The following is a 17,022-nucleotide window of genomic DNA, read 5'->3' on the forward strand; positions in this document are numbered from 1 at the left end:
TAAAGTAAAAGCAAAGGCACAAGGAGAGGAGAAGGGCCAGTGTTGGCGGGTGCTGGGCCGCTCTGTAGCGCAGCAGGAGCGGGGAAGCCGGCTGTTCTATGTGTGTTCCGGGGGGGGTCCGGCAGCCGCCCTGCCGCGCTGCCGCTGCCGCTCCGCTGCTCCTCGGCAGCTCGCGGCGCTGACTGTGAAAGCTGCAGCTGCGGTGCAACCGGTTCTTAAAGCTTCGTCCCGCGGGTGCCCGTGCGCTGTGGGGACGGTCCTGCGCGGGCCCTGCGGCCGGTGCCGGCGGGAGCGGCGGGGAGGCCGCGTGCTGCAGAGCGGCGGGAGCAGCGCGCCGCTCGCGCCTTCCTCTTCCTCTTCCCGCCGCTCGCGCCTTCCTCTTCCTCTTCCCGCCGCGGCCGAGGGCTCCGGCCGGGCCCCGGGACGCGGCGCTACCGGCGCGCGGGGCGGGGCGGGGCGGGGCGGGGGCGGGGCCGGCGCGGGGCTGGCCCCGCCCCCGCCGCAGGGCTCGGCCGCGCTCGGCTGGGCTCGGCTCGGCTCGGCCCCGCCCGCGCGGGCTGTCACTGCGGCGGAGCGCGGCGCCGCCATCGCGGGCAGATGCAGGCGATCAAGTGTGTGGTGGTGGGCGACGGGTGAGTGCGCGGCGGCCGCGGGGCCGCCTCGGCCCTCCGCGGCCCCGCACAAAGCGGGCCCGGCCCCGCGCCGCCGAGGGCCGGGAGGGAGGGCCCGGCGCGGCCCCGCCCCGCGGCCCGGGGGAGCCGGCTCCGCCAGCGGGAGGCGCGGCGCTGCGGCCCGGCCCGGCCCGGCCTGGAGCGCCGCGGGGCCCGGGCGGGGCGGGCGGGAGCGCGGCGGGGCCGCCCCGCCTGGCCGCGGTGTCCCGGCCGCGGAGGGACGCGCAGGCGGCGGCTCGGGGCCGCGGGGGCGGCGGCGGGGCCGGGCCGGGCCGGGCGGCTCCGCCGGCGCAGGTCGGGCCTGGTGCGGCCGCGGCCCCGCCCGGCGCCTCCCGCTCCCTCCGCAGCTCGGGAACTTGGGGCTGCGTCCCCCAGCAGTTCCGCATCTGGGGCTGCGCTGCCTGGAGAGAGCACACCTGCTTTTCCGGGGCTGTGAACCGTCTCCTCGTTATTGTATTAGGCGCCTGAGTTTCGCTGGTTTTTGACATAAAAGCGTGATTCATCACAAAGTCCTCACTAAAAATCTCGAGGTTTGCAGGTTTCTCTCGTATCTCCTTTTGTTGTTTGTGTTCCAAGGTGAAACACGTTGCTGTTCCTGATTTTACTGTGTGCCTCCTGTCATCATTCTTGATCTTTAGGCTTTTCCTATGTGTCTTTTTTTCTGGGAGCACATCTGTATGGCAGATGCAGGCATGCAGTGGATTTATGGTGCTTCGTAACTTTTCTGAGCTTGTCTTGCGTATTTTTCCTCACATTTCCTGTTTGTTTTTCTGAATACCACAGCAAACACGGAGCTGAGATACGGACTGAATGTGAACTGGCCTTAGGCAGGGACTGGTGTGTCCGCTCTCCCCTGCGTGCCGCCCCCTCGCACACACCCTCGGTTCGGAGGCCTTGCAGGTTGTAGCCCGTGCAGTCTAAGGAGGGGGAGGAGACACCCCCCAGTACAGCACAGCCTTGTCACGGTGGGGAGAGCAACAAGGGAGCTTGGCCTGTTGCAAAAAGACTTCAGATGAAGGTTTGCAGGCCGGTCTTGTGCTTTAAGACCAAATTGGCAGTGCAGAGACTAAGTGAACTTGGATACCAAACCACTTCGGTCATAGATATGTGTGCTTTTTGTGAATTATGTGACTTCCCGGTTTGGTAGGGAGGTTGCGGCTCAGGAGGAAGGCTGGGCTGGTCAGTGTTCGGGTCCGTACACGATGCCCTGTTCCCCGGGAGGGGTCCCGGCCTGTGGGAAGAGCTGGGTGCCTCACCGCAGAGGTCCTCGCCGTGCTTTGGCTCGTCCTGATGAGGGACCGCAGGGTCCTCTGGGGTCTCTTCTTGTTCCTGAAGCCTTCCCTTGTGCCACCCCAGTCACAGAGCTGGGTGCCGGATTCCCATCGCTGCTGGCTGTTCAGCTTCACTCAGCCTCCTAGCACACAGCTTTCCCTGGCGCTCACAGTCCGTTTCTCTGGAAGGTTCTCTGCACTTCACAACTTTCACAGGTTGTGTCACTTCTGGGACTCCTAAGTTTACCAACATTGAACTCCTGTATCTCAGGAGCTGTGTTGTTGCATGTTTTTTCAACTCGCTGTTCACCTGTTTTGCCAGATAATTATGGGTGTGTTGAGCCTAGCACAGAACCCTAATTTATTTCCTCTCTTTTGGTTCCTGGAACACATGTGTTTTTACCTGGTTGTTTGTTGAGGCTGAATGGGTGGGGAAAGGAGTGGGAGAGAGCAGGGCCAGGTGAGTGCCCAGGCAAGGAGCACATTGTGAGCGCAGGCCCGGTCCCTGACACCTAGGGCGTTCCAGCCTTCTACAGGTTGGTTTTTTCATACAATAACTTTTTACCTAACTTATTTTTTGGGTGGGGAAAGGGTGAGTTTACAATGTTTTCTGCCGTACCTTTCTTTATGCTTGTTTCTCTGATCCTCTGCAGAGCTGTCGGGAAGACCTGCTTGCTGATCAGTTACACCACGAATGCCTTTCCTGGAGAATACATCCCCACCGTGTGAGTAATGGCTTTGGGTTTCAGTTGCTTTTTGCTCTGTATGCACGTATCTGTAAAAGCTGGTTCTGTAGGTGAGGAGAGGCTGTTCCACATCAGCCTATGAACTTCGCATGAGAGGACAGTGCCAGTGGGATGTGAGGAGGGCAGACTGTCCCCTCTGAAACTGTGCTGCAGTGTCCTCTCCTGATTCACTGCCTTGGATTCCATGTGAAGAGACGCGTGGGTCACAATAAGATTGTCACTGATGGGGACTCTTCCTTGGCAGGTTTGATAACTATTCTGCCAATGTCATGGTAGATGGAAAGCCAGTGAACCTAGGCCTCTGGGACACAGCAGGGCAGGAGGATTATGACCGACTGCGGCCTCTTTCCTATCCACAGACGGTGAGTGCTGAGCTTGGAGTGGCTTGTAACTGCTCCCTTTTGGGGATAGGGAGGCTCCCAAGGACAGCAGATTTCTTTCCTCTGAGGAAAATCTAGGTTCCTGCAGCTGTAACTATAATTCTGATTGTTTAAGAAGTATCACAGCTGAATTTCTCCTAAAAGATTGTCCTGTTCTCATCCCTACTTCTTAATGGTGTTTGAGCAGTTCTGTGTGCCACCGTAGGCTCAGGTGAAAGGGATGGCGTGGGCTGTGCCGAGCCACGTTCCGTGTTGCCGTCCCCTCTCGGTGGCACAGCGCAGCGTCGGGCTGCACGAGGAGCGTCCCCTGGCTGCAGCAGTTCCCAAGGGCCCGTACATGGGGTGATGCGCTCAGCACTGTTAAGGTATTTGTGGCCACAGGCTCTTAACGTGCAGGGCCCAGTGTTACACAAGACGACAAAGTCATACAATCAAGTCCATTCCTTCCCTCTCTGAATTAGTTTAGCAGCCTTAGTGGGGAAAGACTTCTTAGAGACACAGTCCTTGATTGTGGGAGGAGGTTGTCCTCTGTAAGGCCCCCTCTCCACCCTCCCTCCGTTATCTCTACCTGTTTCTTTCTACACAGCTGACGCTCTTGTTTCCACACAGGATGTTTTCTTGATCTGCTTCTCCCTTGTGAGTCCGGCCTCCTTTGAGAATGTCAGAGCTAAGGTAAAGTATTCTCCTGGGTGAAACAGTGGGAGGAACCAGTGAAGTCCCCTGCCCTGCCCTGCCCTGCAACACCTACAAGCCCAACATTTCTGGCAGTCACATTTCGATAAGAAAAGGTCACAGTCTGCAGGTTTGATGAAGAGGGGCTTACATTTTATTCATTGCTTCTTTGGCTAAGTTTTTGCCTTTTCAAATCTGCATCTTAAAGAAGGGATGTCTTAGAAGCTAAAATGCAGCTAAAGGAAGTACCGTGCGCAGAGTTGGCTGGCGCTGTCATGATTCCGTGTCTTGGTGCCTTCATTATTACATCTGCACCAATCTCTTTCTGCGGAGTATTCTCAGAACTGTAGGCAGAAGTATCCTATTCAGGCGTTGCCACTATATCAGCAGTAAAAACCTTGTTCCTAACAGTAAATGCATCCTTACGGTTGCATCTACTGCCGCAGCTACTGTTCTTATCGTGCCTCTCCTTTTCAGTGGTACCCTGAGGTCCGACACCATTGCCCAAATACACCCATCATCCTGGTGGGCACCAAGCTGGACTTGAGGGATGATAAGGACACCATTGAAAGGTTACGTGATAAGAAACTGGCCCCCATCACCTACCCCCAAGGTCTGGCCATGGCTCGGGAGATCGGTGAGTCTCGTGTGCTGGCAGATCTCCATGGCATTGAGCTTTTTGGTGTGGAGTGGGTGAGGGACCGTACGTCCTGCTAGGACTGGAGTGGTTGAGCTGGAGCTCTCTTTCCCTTAGGGTCGGTAAAGTACCTCGAATGCTCTGCCCTGACGCAGCGGGGCTTGAAGACGGTGTTTGATGAAGCCATCCGGGCTGTGCTCTGCCCACCGCCCGTGAAGAAGCCCGGCAAAAAGTGTACCATGTTTTGAGGGCTGTGGCCTAGGCGCTGGCTCAGCATGTTGTCGTCCTCTGACAGATTGCATATTAGCTGGGTGTTTCTGGAGGGGGCTGGGATGTGTAGGGCCCTTCATCACGTACGAAGTCAGTGTTTTTTAAATGTCTCTTTGATTTAACGTCAGTGTTGATGTGAAGGGGCAGTGGGGGCAGGAGACTAGCTGGGGGCTGTACAATCCCCAGGGAGGTACAATGGGGAAGGCAAGGTAGCTCCGTGGGGCAACAGGCTGTTTTGGCTCTCCTGAACTCCACGATGACAGGGCTGAGACATCCATCCTGTCCCGGAAACACCTGGTTTCAACTTGCAGGTGAAACAGGTGGTGAAGATCCTTGTGGGAGAAGGGAGGACAGGAACGGTGCCGAAAGACGAGAGCAGCTGGGAGAGCAGTAGGGTCTCTTTGCCTCGCCTGCTGCGGCTAATGGTTAACAAACTGGTGCTCTAGCAGATACGTGCCTGAGACTGTTAAATCATAACCAGCCTGGAAGGGGTCGAAGTAAATGAGATACGAGCTGAAGAACTAATCATTAGGTGCTTTATTGGATACTAGCCAAACTCAGCGAAACAGCTCTGTGCAGTTGATGTATTTGCCTCTGGGTGTGCACACCCTAGGACACCATGGTGCTGCTCCCCCCATCAGTCTTTAGCAGGGCCTCCCCCCCAAATCCAGTCTCTGCAGAGCAGGACTGTGGTTGTTGCCCCTGTTTTGTTTTGTTTTGTTTTTTACTAAAAACAGCAAAGGAAGCAATGAGGAGTCTGCTAACTTCTTTCCCTTCCCATTGGAAGTGCAGGTGCGCTCTATGGATTCGGACAGAACAGGGAGAGCTTCTGAAGGGTTGTGGGGGGAATAGGGTTGGAAGAAAGACAGGTCCGATTTCTAATCATCATGTAGAGTGACAAGATAAAACCTTATTTGGTGCAATAAACATTCTTCATGACAGCGTATGTGAGCTTTACTATATAGCAGCCTTCTAAAGGTAATTTTCTGCCTCACTTCTCATACAGGTTCCTCTTCTCCAGCAAGGCTGGGTCTGTGTCATTGTTTTCTATCCAGTTTACATCTATGCAGTACTAGTATGAGAATGCAGGCCAGGTGTGAAATGCGGGTGTCATCTTAGGAGACAAGAAATCCCCCATCAACCATCAGTGAGATGCCTGTTGTCATAGCACTCTTGTCACTCAGCAGAAAGAGTATGCTGTTCACCACATCATCCACCTCTGGAATCAAACAGAGAACATCCGATGCCCCCCTCAAATTGTGCTAGAAAAGCAAGCATCCCAAAAGGTATGTCTTTGACCTCTACATGTCATTGCAGCAGGGAAATATTTCTGCCCCCAGGCTGTGTTGATGCAGTGTACAGGGCAGTGTGGCTGAGAGCTGGACATCAAAAAGTCCTTGTTGTGATCAAACGGTATTTAGTTCACAGCAAGCTCCTATGCTCCCCTCCCAGTCGTATTTATGAACAGCAAACCAAGTGCATGTCACTTGTCCTGAGAAGGCTGTGGAGGAGGAGAGGTAAGGTTGATTCTCACCCTGTCCTCATGAAGTGTTTAGGAATTCAGGCACAGCCATTCAGCAGAGTTGTGACGTTGCCCACAAAAGCAGCAAGGTCCCTATCGCTGTGATGTTAATTAGAGGGAACAAAAGAGCCCAGCCTGGCAACAAAGCTACACCACTGACCTGCAAACTTTCCCAGAGGAATCCGATTAATCATGGCAGCAGATTTCTGAGGGTCACTCCAGTTAATTCTCCCCATGTCAGTCATAACCACTGTGGGGTTCACAGTGTTCACCCTAATCTGTGACAAAAGCAAAAAGCAATCTAACCAGGCTGCTCCGAGAGGAAATGCTCAGGTTCAGCTTTCACACTTTATCTCGGAAGGAATCCTACCTTGTGGGGTCCCAGTTCCAGTGCCATTACCTTGCTCAGCATATCCAAAGCACTTTTTGTGGAACCTTCAAGACAAGGGAAGAACAGAGGCATTTCAGTGCTTAGCGCTGATCTGGAACACACGCAAGGATTTCTCTGCCCAGAACCGGCAGCCAGCAGCTCGGTGGCTGTGTCTACAGCTCATCCAAAAGGAGAGGGACACTGCTACAGCCAGACATACTTACAGTAAACAGCATGATCCCACAGAGCACGCTGAGAGGCCTGGCTAGAGACATTTACAATAGCACCCGACAGCCCCTGGGCAATCATCTGCCGAGCAACAATCTGGGGGAGGGAAGGAAAAAAGAAAAAGGGATGCCACAGTTGTAACAGGAGAAATCATTGTTTCATTCAGCAGGAATCTTGCTGGGCTACTGTGGTGGCCAAAAGAGTAAAAACATCCAGAGGAAGTAAATCCTCGCTGTCTCCCGCTTACAAGAGAATCAAAGCAAGAGTGGAGGGGGGCTGCACACGCAAGGCTGACTCGGGCTTCCGTCCCTTTAGCCCCACAGGGGGCACTTATCTCTGCTGTGCAGAACAACTTAGTCACCAGCGTTCTTGGAGACAACTGCAGTGACAGTTCTTCCTCACCTGGGAAACATGAAGCACAGCCCCAAGGTTCACATCAAGAGACCTACAAATAAACAAAGTTAAGTTACAGCGGCTGCAGCCCAGGCCAGGGAGGGAGGATTTGTTTCGAGAGGCAGCAGAGGCCGTGCTGCTGCTATCTCGGGAGTACTGGTGGTCCTCTAGAACCCAGAAGTGCCAGGCGGGGCAGTGGGACCGTCGTCCCGCTGCCCGCGGGGGCGGTGGGTGCCAGGCAGTCAGCCCGCGCCCGGTGGTGCCTCGCGCGCCGTCCTGGCTCCAGCAGGGCTCCGTTCTTTAGCAGGCGCACGTCGTTCCTCTGTTAAAGGTTAAACAGCCCCAGGCCTCAGCCAGTGACAACGCTTAGGTCAATCAAACCCTCCACAGGGCTTTAAAGTAGAAAATCTGCTATAAGACAGGTAGAAGCAGGTTTTTTTTTTCTATTTGCCACAAAGCCCTTCCTTGCTGAGTTTTTTTTTTTTCGCCTACTAGTTTGGCAGAATTGTCGTAGTAGACTCCATACCTTTTATATTCTAGTCACAAATTAATCCTTTATTACAGGCTCACAGTAACCCTTTTTAATGTTGGAACAAAGCATGACCCATCTTCTCAGAGGGAAACACCATAAGCTGTATCCTAAAGCTTATGCCCACCTGGAGCTACAGATCTTTTGAGAGAAAAAGAAAGATATGTTATCGCAGTAAGCAAGTTTAATTTTGTGATGTGACAGTTTTGTGCTCCCTTACCTGGCTTTATCTGAATTGTCTTAGACACCTGCCTTTCAGTTTAGCAGAGGCTTGAGCTGGAGCTAGACTGGAAGCTCTGAGCTTGGTTAACAGCAAGAGGCTCTTCTGTACTGCGTGGGCTGGATGGTGTGTGCACACCACCATCTCAGACACGAAACTGCAGGTTCTGGCTACTCATTAACTGTGTGGAATAGTGTGAGTGTTTCAGTTGGTTTCCTTTTGATGGTTACAGGGTGAAAGGTGATTATGTGAAGTATGAAAAGACAGGAAAAAAAGAGAGCAGACATGAGCAGTAACAACCAACAAACCATGGAGGCATTTCTAACAGCGTGTTGGGCTGTGTGGTGCTGTGCACCAGCTGCTGCCTTTCCTGGGAGACACCGGTGTCCGTAAAGCTCGGCCACAGCCGCAGCCGTTCACATTCTGAGGCTCAGCCCGCGGGCGGGGAGCGGGGCCGGGGCTGCCGGGCCCCCCGCGCTGCCGAGCACTCACTCACCGCTGCAGGGCACTCAGTCACTGCTGCCGGGCACTCACTCACCGCTGCAGGGCCCCCAGCGCTGCCGGCCACTCACCGCTGCAGGGCCCCCAGCGCTGCCGGGCACTCACCACTGCAGGGCCCTCACTCGCCGCTGCCGGGCCCCCAGCGCTGCCGGGCACTCACTCACTGCTGCAGGGCCCCCAGCGCTGCCGGGCACTCACTCACTGCTGCAGGGCCCCCAGCGCTGCCGGGCACTCACTCACTGCTGCAGGGCCCCCAGCGCTGCCGGGCACTCACTCACTGCTGCAGGGCCCCCAGCGCTGCCGGGCTCTCACTCACTGCTGCAGGGCCCCCAGCGCTGCCGGGCACTCACTCACCGCTGCAGGGCACTCAGTCACTGCTGCCGGGCACTCACTCACTGCTGCAGGGCACTCACTCACCGCTGCCGGGCCCCCAGCGCTGCTGGGCACTCACTCACCGCTGCCGGGCCCCCAGCGCTGCCGAGCACTCACTCACCGCTGCAGGGCACTCAGTCACTGCTGCCGGGCACTCACTCACTGCTGCAGGGCACTCACTCACCGCTGCCGGGCCCCCAGCGCTGCCGGGCACTCACTCACCGCTGCCGGGCCCCCAGCGCTGCCGGGCACTCACTCACCGCTGCCGGGCCCCCAGCGCTGCCGGGCACTCACTCACTGCTGCCAGGCCCCCAGCGCTGCCGGGCACTCACTCACCGCTGCCGGGCCCCCAGCGCTGCCGGGCACTCACTCACCGCTGCAGGGCCGCCCGCGTCACCTCCAGGAAGGGCTGCAGCAGCGCCACGGCCGCGTTGTTCACCAGCAGCTCGAACGGCCCCGCCGCGCTCAGCGCCGCCTCCGTGGCGTCCCAGTCGGCCAGGTCCAGGCACAGGGTCTCGATGCCGGGGCACTGCCGGGGGCACGGCGGGGTTACCGGGGGCCGGCCCGAGGGAGGGGAGGGCGGTGCGGGGATGCCGGTACCTCCGTCGCCAGGCTCTCCAGGTCCCCCGCGGTGCGGCTCAGCGCGGTGACGCGGGCCCCGGCCCGGCTCAGCGCCACGGCCACGGCGCGCCCGATCCCTGCGGGGACACGGCGTCAGCCCCGGCCCCCCGCGCCGCCCGGCCCCCCCGCCGCCCGCCCACCTTTGCCGGCCCCGGTCACCAGGGCCCGCCGGCCGCGGAAGCTGCTGGGCTGCGGCTCCATGCTGCTGGGCTGCGGCTCCATGCTGCGGGCGCTCTGGGCCGGGGCCGCGCCGGGCGGGGCCGCAGCGGGGCGGCCCGAGGGGCCGGGGCGGGGCCGCACACGCGGCTGCTTTTCGGCCTCCGGCACAACAGCCCGACGGGAGCCTGCGGGCTCCGGGACGTAAAGAACATGTCAGGCAACATGACAAAACGCAGCCTCTGACCTCTTTAAATATTTATTTTGTAGAATCACTTTATGTACGAGACAGTAGTTTGCTTAAAAAGCTACATCCTGATATATCCACACAGCCTACTGTATTGTCAACACAGGAAACCTTAAAAGAAGCTTGAATGCATTTAAAAGGTTCTGTACTGCCACGCAGGAGAACTTGGTCCTTTTTCAGTTCAATAAACACCCCACCAGCTTAGAGCACAGCACCTCCTTAGCACAGCAGGTTAGGCGACCAGTGACTACAGCGCAAAACTTACACCACTCAGTTTTGCTGCCATCCATATCAACTGTTGTAATTTTTGAACTGCAGTTCGCTACTTAATCACCACCCAGTCCACACTGTGTGTGATATCTTGCAAGAGGCTACTACCAGGGGAAGAAAAGCTCCAACAGAAGAGTTCAGAATCAGTGTTTGAAGACAAAAATCTCATCAAGAACGCATGAAGTTTCACAGCTATAGTTTCTGCTACAGGAGAAGCTTCTACTTTATTTAAAAAGCAGCAGCAGGTGATACTGCTACAGCACAGAACTTCTGCCTTCGTGCAAGTGTGCAGTCTCCTTTTAGTGACTGCATGAACTAGTTATTGAAACATTAAGAAGCAGAGTAAACATAAACACTGATCTAGACCTCAAGGCAATCAAAAGATTATCTGAAGAAGCTGGAGTAACCACAGTCATGTAATTAAAGGTCTTCAAATGATACCATCAAAAACCTCCTCAGGGCATTAAGGCTAGGAGGCATTCCTCCTCGCTCACCCACGGCTTCAGGAACAGGGCGCTCCATCCGCCGGCGAGGATGCTCTGGCTCACGCAGCCGCCCTGGGCAGAGCCGGGACATGATTACACCGAGTCTGGCAAGTGTTTCTGCAGTATCAGATATCAGGGGAATAGCCTTGGACCCAGCAGACCACCATCGTAATCAAAACTCACTGCAATTCAGCCGGTGAGAGCCAAGTCTGACAATCACCTCCATGGGAGGTACACACGGACGACAGGGGACAACATGCGCTGTAGGCAACTCTGATCCCGTCCCGAGGGAGCTTACCCCTTGCGCGGCGGGCTTCCCCGACAAAGGCTTTCAGCCTTGTTTACCCTGGTGATTCCAGGTTTTCTGGTATTTGTTAACAGACCCTGTTCCAGCCCACAGGCGGAGTTTTAATATGGCAGGCCACAGAAGCTCTTAAATCATCCTCTTCCCAAGAAAGACGAGTGAAAACTTCCCCTCTCTTGTCACCATGGGGACTACAGTCTGCTACAGCACTCCAGCTTCAAGACAACGGCCTCTAAAGCCCCAAACAGCAGTAAGAATGCTGCTGTTCCCATACTGCGTTTGCCCAGGATGTGTCCAAGCGTGGACTCACAGGACATCAGACAAGTGGAAAGTGAACTCACACACATGACTGTAGTCATTATACAAAGAGCCACTGGACAAAAGAACAAGGATTCTTCCTGGAATGACCTGGGCTGCAGCAGAACAAACCACACCTTCTTGCTTTTGTAAAGAGTCCATCCACCTCCTCTGCAAACACCACCGGATGTCTCCCAGAAGAACAAAAAAAAAAAAGAAAAAAAGAAAAGAAAAGAAGAGTTCACCACAACTCCTGTCTCACACAAACGGGCAGGATGCAGGTGTCAATGACTCCTAAAGAATTATGACTTCTTCGCAGGGCACCACATAGTGTCAGGATACAGCAGACAATGGACAGATTTAAATCTACAGAGAATTAAAGAAAAGAAAAAAGGAAATATTAGATTGGAATCTTGGAATTTTCCATCCAAGGAACACACTAGCGTTGAATGTGCAGCAGCCTAATGGAGCAAGGAGGGTGGGTCTACCTGCCTTGGGCACAGCAACAAGAGCAGACTTGAGAAAATAATCCCATTAGTGGGTTTGATCATCTTACAGTCGATAAACACGAACAAGGCAGGGAGATCTCGTTTTGGAAGCGGACACTCACCGGGTTGGATCTTGCTGAAGGCCAAACACTCCTCCCACACTCACAACATTGTGTTTGTTCTCAGGGTCCCCATAACTTAAGGTTACCTGTAAAAGCAAATAAATATTCAGAAGTTGTACCACTAATGCAGAAAAACAGAGTGGGGATAGCAGGATTATTAGCAAGCTATGAAGAAAGACTGCAGAGATCCTGTCTGAACAGCAGGTTACATTTGAAGAAGAGTGGTTGGCTTTGACCTGAGCAATACTGGCACTGAACCGCTGGTCATCTTGAGGCAACGCGGGAGCACAAACAAAGGAGCTGAAAGCTACATTGCCCTGAAGGACAAGAGGAGTTTCAACTGCGAGCTTTGCAAGGGCGTTAATCCTGCTAATGTCTGTTACTTCACTAAATATGCTCATCCTCACCAGACACTGCCTGAAGTGTCTTAGCACAGAGGGAAATAGAAACATTGGGATGTTAAACGGCATGAAGAGAACTGCCATGAGACAAACGCGGCAACAAAACCTATCGCCGGAATTCAAATTCAGTGCTATTACTCCACACAAGCACTGTATGAAGAAATTTTCAGGTGCCAGGTACGAGACTTACATTTTCTTTCTAGTTGTGGATTTCCTGGATTTTGGGTTAGCTGTTACTGCCTCAGGGACACAGAGATCCCCAACGAAAGGCTGTATCCAGCCTACGGTTAAATTCACCAGCGTGACGGAGATTACATCATGCTGGAATTTGGCCCCAAGTGCGCATTTCTGCCACCTAATACAATTGCCAGGAAAATATAACCAAGTAGTTTGCAGGGGCAAAACCACACTTGCATTTTTTCATGGTGCTCAAGAGGGAGGCAAAGCTTCTGGAAAGTCTTATAGCTCCATCTATTGCCCACGAGTAGAAAGGTGTCCCAGCAATTACAAGAATACCAGATTTTTCCTAAGAAACATTAAATTTCTTGAAATTCAGACAAGTTATTCCTCAAAATGATGAAACAGTTAACTATGTCTTCATTATTGAAGAGGTACTTGCTATAGCTGCTACACTCGTCTTTTTGAACAGCAAGAATTAATTCTTAAGACTTTGTTAGGCAAAGACAGAAATACTTTCTTACACGGCAAACTAAATATTGCCTCCTTCTACACTTGCTGCTTCTGTGACTCGTGAAAAGTCAGAGCTTGGAGTGAGCTGAACACCGTAGGTAGGCTTAATGTAGCAGGAGGTGTCCCCAGAGGAGGGGACACCTGCGTGACCCGCTGGCTAGGTGGAAGTATGCTTTACCCACGTGAAGGAACCGGGCGGGACGCAGCTCTGAGCGAGCCTGCAGACATCCCTCTTCGCCAAAGGGTGAGTGCTACGCGTATGGAGACTTTCTGATCCTATCGGGGTGTAATTATAAGAACAGGACATGAGGCTCAGCCCTACCTGCTGCAGCACAGACTCGCCTTGTAGCCTCTGCAGATTTTCCAGATGGGAATGGAACAAGGGGCTGTGGAGCAGCTTCACCTCCAGCAGCCCCTCAATGATGTAGCCAATAGTGCAGTCGTCAGGCAGACGCACTCTTTCTGCAGTACTGATGAAATTACCCAGGCTGTGAGAGCATGGGAGACAAGATGGAACATGCTTTAAAGCTGACTGAACGCATGGTGATGGGGCTCAGCTAGCAACAGTGTTTACCTGGCCCAGGGACTCATCTTCAGGGCAAGACCTCTGCTGATGCAGAACCCTGCTCCACCTGTGGCAAACCAGAATTTCACGGTTGTCTTCTGAGAAGCAACAAGAAAAACACACAATGGTTACTGATAATCAGGTTTTGCCATTTGGCTGGGCAAGGAAGGGAAGCTGAGGTTCTTTTGGATATCACACAGTGCACTTGAGTCAGAACAAGACCACAGATTAACTCCTCTATCTTTAAGGCTGCTGAAAGCACAGCCAGCTGTTCTCTCACGGGAAGCGCTTATCCTGGAACTGACAGTACAGTTAGCACAACTGCAGCCAGCACACACGAAACAGGAAACTACAGTCCCACTCCAACCCAGTTCCGTTGGTCCCCTGGTCATTCTAGCTGATGGCCACAGCCAGCTCAGTATTCCTGAGGAGACCAGAGTGGTCCCTTACGTCACCTGGCTCCGCGTCCAAGGGGCCTGTTTTGTTGTGCAGTCCTCCCTAACAAGTTTTATAGTAACAGACTTCCTGGCCAGTGGATTGATTTCTCTTTAAGCCTGTCAGTACAGGCGACCTGGTGAGGAGTTCTCCTTTAGCACTTGTATTTTCTGACAGATATGTTTACTTCCACTTCCTGGTAACTACTCAGTATTGAAAATGCCTTATATACCCACAGAGCCTTTGTCACCCATCTGAGATTGGTTAAAGATGATGACAATGTGGTAACTGCTCTCAAAACAAACAAAACCCAATCCCAAAACAAGGAACACTGCCCCTAAAACCACTAAAGGAAGAGTCAAGGTGGTGAGGCCAACTGACCCCGGTGTGAGGGAGATCACCAACGTACAGGAGCAAAGGAAGAGAAACAGACACCTGGCCAGGAGATAAAACTCTACTGTACACATGCATATGGGGCCAGATCAAAGGTTAATTTAAACCAGCACCCTGGCTCTGGAAATGGCCAGTGCCAGGCTCACTGCTCACAGATTAAGTCACTTGTTTTTATGGAGGAAGCCTATGAACTCCAGAAGTTTTAAAAGCTTAGGGCAGGATGACCCTTGGACTAACTGCAAAGCTTGCTTACTGATCCATCACTTTGGACGTGGTCAGCTGCCTCAATGGGATGGTCCAGACTCGGTCTCCCCACATAGACATCCTGGCTGTGTGAGAAGGCAGACAGGAGACGCAGGAGCATCCGAGGGTTCACATAGTTGTCATCGTCCACATGGCAAAACCATCTTAAAACAAAATAAGAAAGTTACTGCAGATCAGTGACAAAGTGAGTTACAGGTTTAGAGCTGAGTCTTAGACTTTGAGGCTTGGAGCAGAACATGTTTCCCATTGTCCTGAACCACACAACTTGGAAGCTGAAAGCACCCACAGATCCTAATTCTGGAAAGAGGCTGAAATTAAAACCCCCCTTTAGGTTTATCAACCTTTCCATCTTTCAGAGGATGCTTGTTTATAAACACCGCTCCATGCTGTGCTCATCACCACGCTTTAGCTAATGCTGTGTTCCTCCTGGGAGCAGAAGAGGTTACTCAAGTTTCCTGTGAATGCAGAACTGAAGAAACAAAGTCAATCAGAACAACATGTTTCACCTACTTTTGCCCAGATTCCAGGAATTTATCATATTCCACAGACATCTTGCAGCAGAGAGCTTGCCGAGTATGGACAGCAGAACAGTTGGTGTTGATCATATGATCCCCTAGAAAAACAAAGATCAGCCCTTTCAGGTTTGAGAAGCATGTGTAGTCCAAAAGGACTACAAAAGAAGAGCACATTTGGCACTAATGCTCTGCATCTGAAGTGCGTATGGTGCACACACGGAGCGTGAATGCAGGGCAGGCAGGGCTCATGGGTGATGCGTACAGCATGCAAGCTGTGGAGTACAGAAAAACGTGTGAGTGCAGAGCGTGTACACAGCGCCATAAGCCTGCGCACGAAATAAATACCTAATGTGACTCTGGACCAGACAGATTTAAGTTTACTAACAGGAAGGAAGCGGGTGCAAAGGTGAACCCAGTATTCAGGAAGTTCCAGGCATCTTGTCCAGGTGGGAAGCGGGAACAGCATATTCTCCTGTGAAAGGAGCCGTTTTCTCCACTCGCTCCCTCTTAACTTTCCTAAGTGTTTATACAGCAAGAAACAAAACTCAGGTATGACAGACAGCGCGCACCTGCGCTGCACAGCTCACCTGCCTTCAGGCGTAGCTCCCGATCCTCCCAGTCCGTGAATATAAACGTCTGTGGGAGACAAAAATGGTGTGTCCACATTTGAGACCGTCAGAAGCTAATCTCAGCTTTGCTGGGTGCAGGCAGAATGTCGCATGTTTTGTCTGGTTTATTTCACAGCAGCCACTGGGAGCGGGGTGGGAAGTGGTGGTGCAGAAAACCCCAGCAACCTCACCCCCTGCCTTATTTGACAAGTTTTTGCATTTTACACCAAAACAGTCTAATTTCAGTAAAGCACCCAGGATTTTACTCTCCTCATCTCAGGGTACAGACACCAATTTCCAGACAGGAATGACTGTCTTTTTTGGTAGTACCTCCCTCTGCAAGGTCACCTCCTCTCTCTGGCTAGGAGTCATCCACGGCTATTAAGAAAGCTAAATGGAAAGAATGAAAGTCAGGGTGCAAATTGCCAGGTGGTAACACTGTCTTGTCCCAGCTGCTGGACAAAAGTGTGTCAATATGCTTAAATGTACAAAAATCCTCAAACAAGAGAACAAATACTGCATTGGTCTACAGAAAAACCTGGGTTGCTGAACTCCTTAGTCCAAAATACTGGCTTACATGCACCAGCACTAGGAACCATTCACCATTGCGGCATTTTCCAGGGTCACGCAAAAGTCAGTGAACTGTTTGTGCCTGGACCGCTGATCCCAGACTGCAAGTAACGAGCTTAATCAGCGACAAACTCCTGGAGGTGGGTTCAGAGGAACCGTCCAGACGAGCCACCCTGCCGGGGAAAGGTGCTCCCAGCGCGCGCAGGGCCGCGCCGGCCAGAGGGAGCGGCCGCTCCGGGACGCGCGGGACGGGGCTCCCGCCGCGGCCTCACCTGCCGCCGGGCGCGGGAGATCCAGGTCTGCAGCAGCAGGTCCAGCCGGCTCCGGTGGTGCTTCCGCGTGGTCTTGACGGCGATGAAGATGTCCTCCAGCGCCAGCCCGGGCCGGCCCCGCCGCGCCCCGCCGCCCGCGCCCCCGCCGGGCCCCCCGCGCCCGCCCGCCCGCGGCCCGGGGCCCGCCCGCTGCGGCGGGGCTGCGCTGGGCCCGGCGGGCGGGCGGCGGGGCGCGGCGGGCGGCTGCCCCCGCGGCAGCAGCAGCAGCAGCAGCGCCGCGGCGCCGACGGACAGCAGCACGCAGCCCCTGCGCAGCCCCAGGCAGGCGCCGCTCATGCTGCAGCCCCGCGGGCCCCCGCCGCGCTGCGCGGCCGCCTCATGGCCCCGCGGCGGCTCCGGGAGCCCGGCAGCGGCCGCGCCCCCGCGGTAGCGGCCCCGGGGCCGCGGGCGATGGGCGCCCCGCGCCGCCGCGAGAGGCGAGAGCGGCCGCGGCCCCTTTAAGCGCTTCACCTGTCGGATGCGGTCTGGCGGCGCCGC

General features: G+C 54.3%; 3 protein-coding genes across 4 annotated transcripts; 1 reads left to right on the forward strand and 2 right to left on the reverse strand.

The window, feature by feature from the left end:
* The first annotated feature begins 497 nt into the window (after nucleotides 1–497).
* On the forward strand, nucleotides 498–5,657 carry RAC3 (Rac family small GTPase 3). Of its 2 annotated transcripts, none has more exons than XM_080356260.1 (6): nucleotides 498–632; nucleotides 2,596–2,667; nucleotides 2,933–3,050; nucleotides 3,678–3,740; nucleotides 4,218–4,377; nucleotides 4,495–5,650. In XM_080356260.1, the coding sequence occupies exons 1-6, from the start codon at nucleotides 598–600 to the stop codon at nucleotides 4,623–4,625; spliced, it is 579 nt and encodes a 192-aa protein (XP_080212386.1). In that variant the 5' UTR covers nucleotides 498–597; the 3' UTR covers nucleotides 4,626–5,650. The 2 variants fall into 2 exon arrangements, with proteins under 2 accessions (XP_080212386.1, XP_080212385.1); XM_080356259.1 differs by lacking the exon at nucleotides 498–632 and adding an exon at nucleotides 1,581–2,158 and having other exon boundaries at nucleotides 4,495–5,657.
* DCXR (dicarbonyl and L-xylulose reductase) lies at nucleotides 5,170–11,324 on the reverse strand (the record flags this gene model as incomplete). Its single annotated transcript, XM_080356339.1, has 8 exons — nucleotides 5,170–5,866; nucleotides 6,330–6,447; nucleotides 6,540–6,604; nucleotides 6,764–6,863; nucleotides 7,170–7,212; nucleotides 9,157–9,311; nucleotides 9,383–9,480; nucleotides 11,300–11,324. The coding sequence occupies 8 exons, from the start codon at nucleotides 11,322–11,324 to the stop codon at nucleotides 5,763–5,765; spliced, it is 708 nt and encodes a 235-aa protein (XP_080212465.1). The 3' UTR covers nucleotides 5,170–5,762.
* Nucleotides 9,597–16,982, reverse strand: RFNG (RFNG O-fucosylpeptide 3-beta-N-acetylglucosaminyltransferase). Its single transcript, XM_080356258.1, has 8 exons — nucleotides 16,486–16,982; nucleotides 15,623–15,671; nucleotides 15,031–15,133; nucleotides 14,510–14,663; nucleotides 13,438–13,526; nucleotides 13,186–13,351; nucleotides 11,773–11,858; nucleotides 9,597–11,528 (listed from the first exon to the last, which is right to left on the reverse strand). The coding sequence occupies exons 1-8, from the start codon at nucleotides 16,819–16,821 to the stop codon at nucleotides 11,465–11,467; spliced, it is 1,047 nt and encodes a 348-aa protein (XP_080212384.1). The 5' UTR covers nucleotides 16,822–16,982; the 3' UTR covers nucleotides 9,597–11,464.
* Nucleotides 16,983–17,022: the final 40 nt, after the last annotated feature.

The sequence above is a fragment of the Nesoenas mayeri genome (assembly GCF_963082525.1).
Source record: "Nesoenas mayeri genome assembly, chromosome: 19".
NCBI lineage: Eukaryota > Metazoa > Chordata > Aves > Columbiformes > Columbidae > Nesoenas > Nesoenas mayeri.

Bases quoted from the DNA above. Each gene is read 5' to 3' on its own strand.
- RAC3 (XM_080356259.1), top strand. From the start codon at position 1,962: ATGAGGGACCGCAGGGTCCTCTGGGGTCTCTTCTTGTTCCTGAAGCCT. The intron at 3,051-3,677 runs GTGAGTGCTGAG...GTTTCCACACAG, and splicing joins CTCTTTCCTATCCACAGACG to GATGTTTTCTTGATCTGCTT. The intron at 4,378-4,494 runs GTGAGTCTCGTG...TCTTTCCCTTAG, and splicing joins GGCCATGGCTCGGGAGATCG to GGTCGGTAAAGTACCTCGAA.
- RFNG (XM_080356258.1), bottom strand. From the start codon at position 16,821: ATGAGCGGCGCCTGCCTGGGGCTGCGCAGGGGCTGCGTGCTGCTGTCC. The intron at 11,859-13,185 runs GTAGGGCTGAGC...TTGCTTTTACAG, and splicing joins GCGAGTCTGTGCTGCAGCAG to GTAACCTTAAGTTATGGGGA. The intron at 11,529-11,772 runs GTGAGTGTCCGC...AATTCTCTGTAG, and splicing joins CTTCAGCAAGATCCAACCCG to ATTTAAATCTGTCCATTGTC.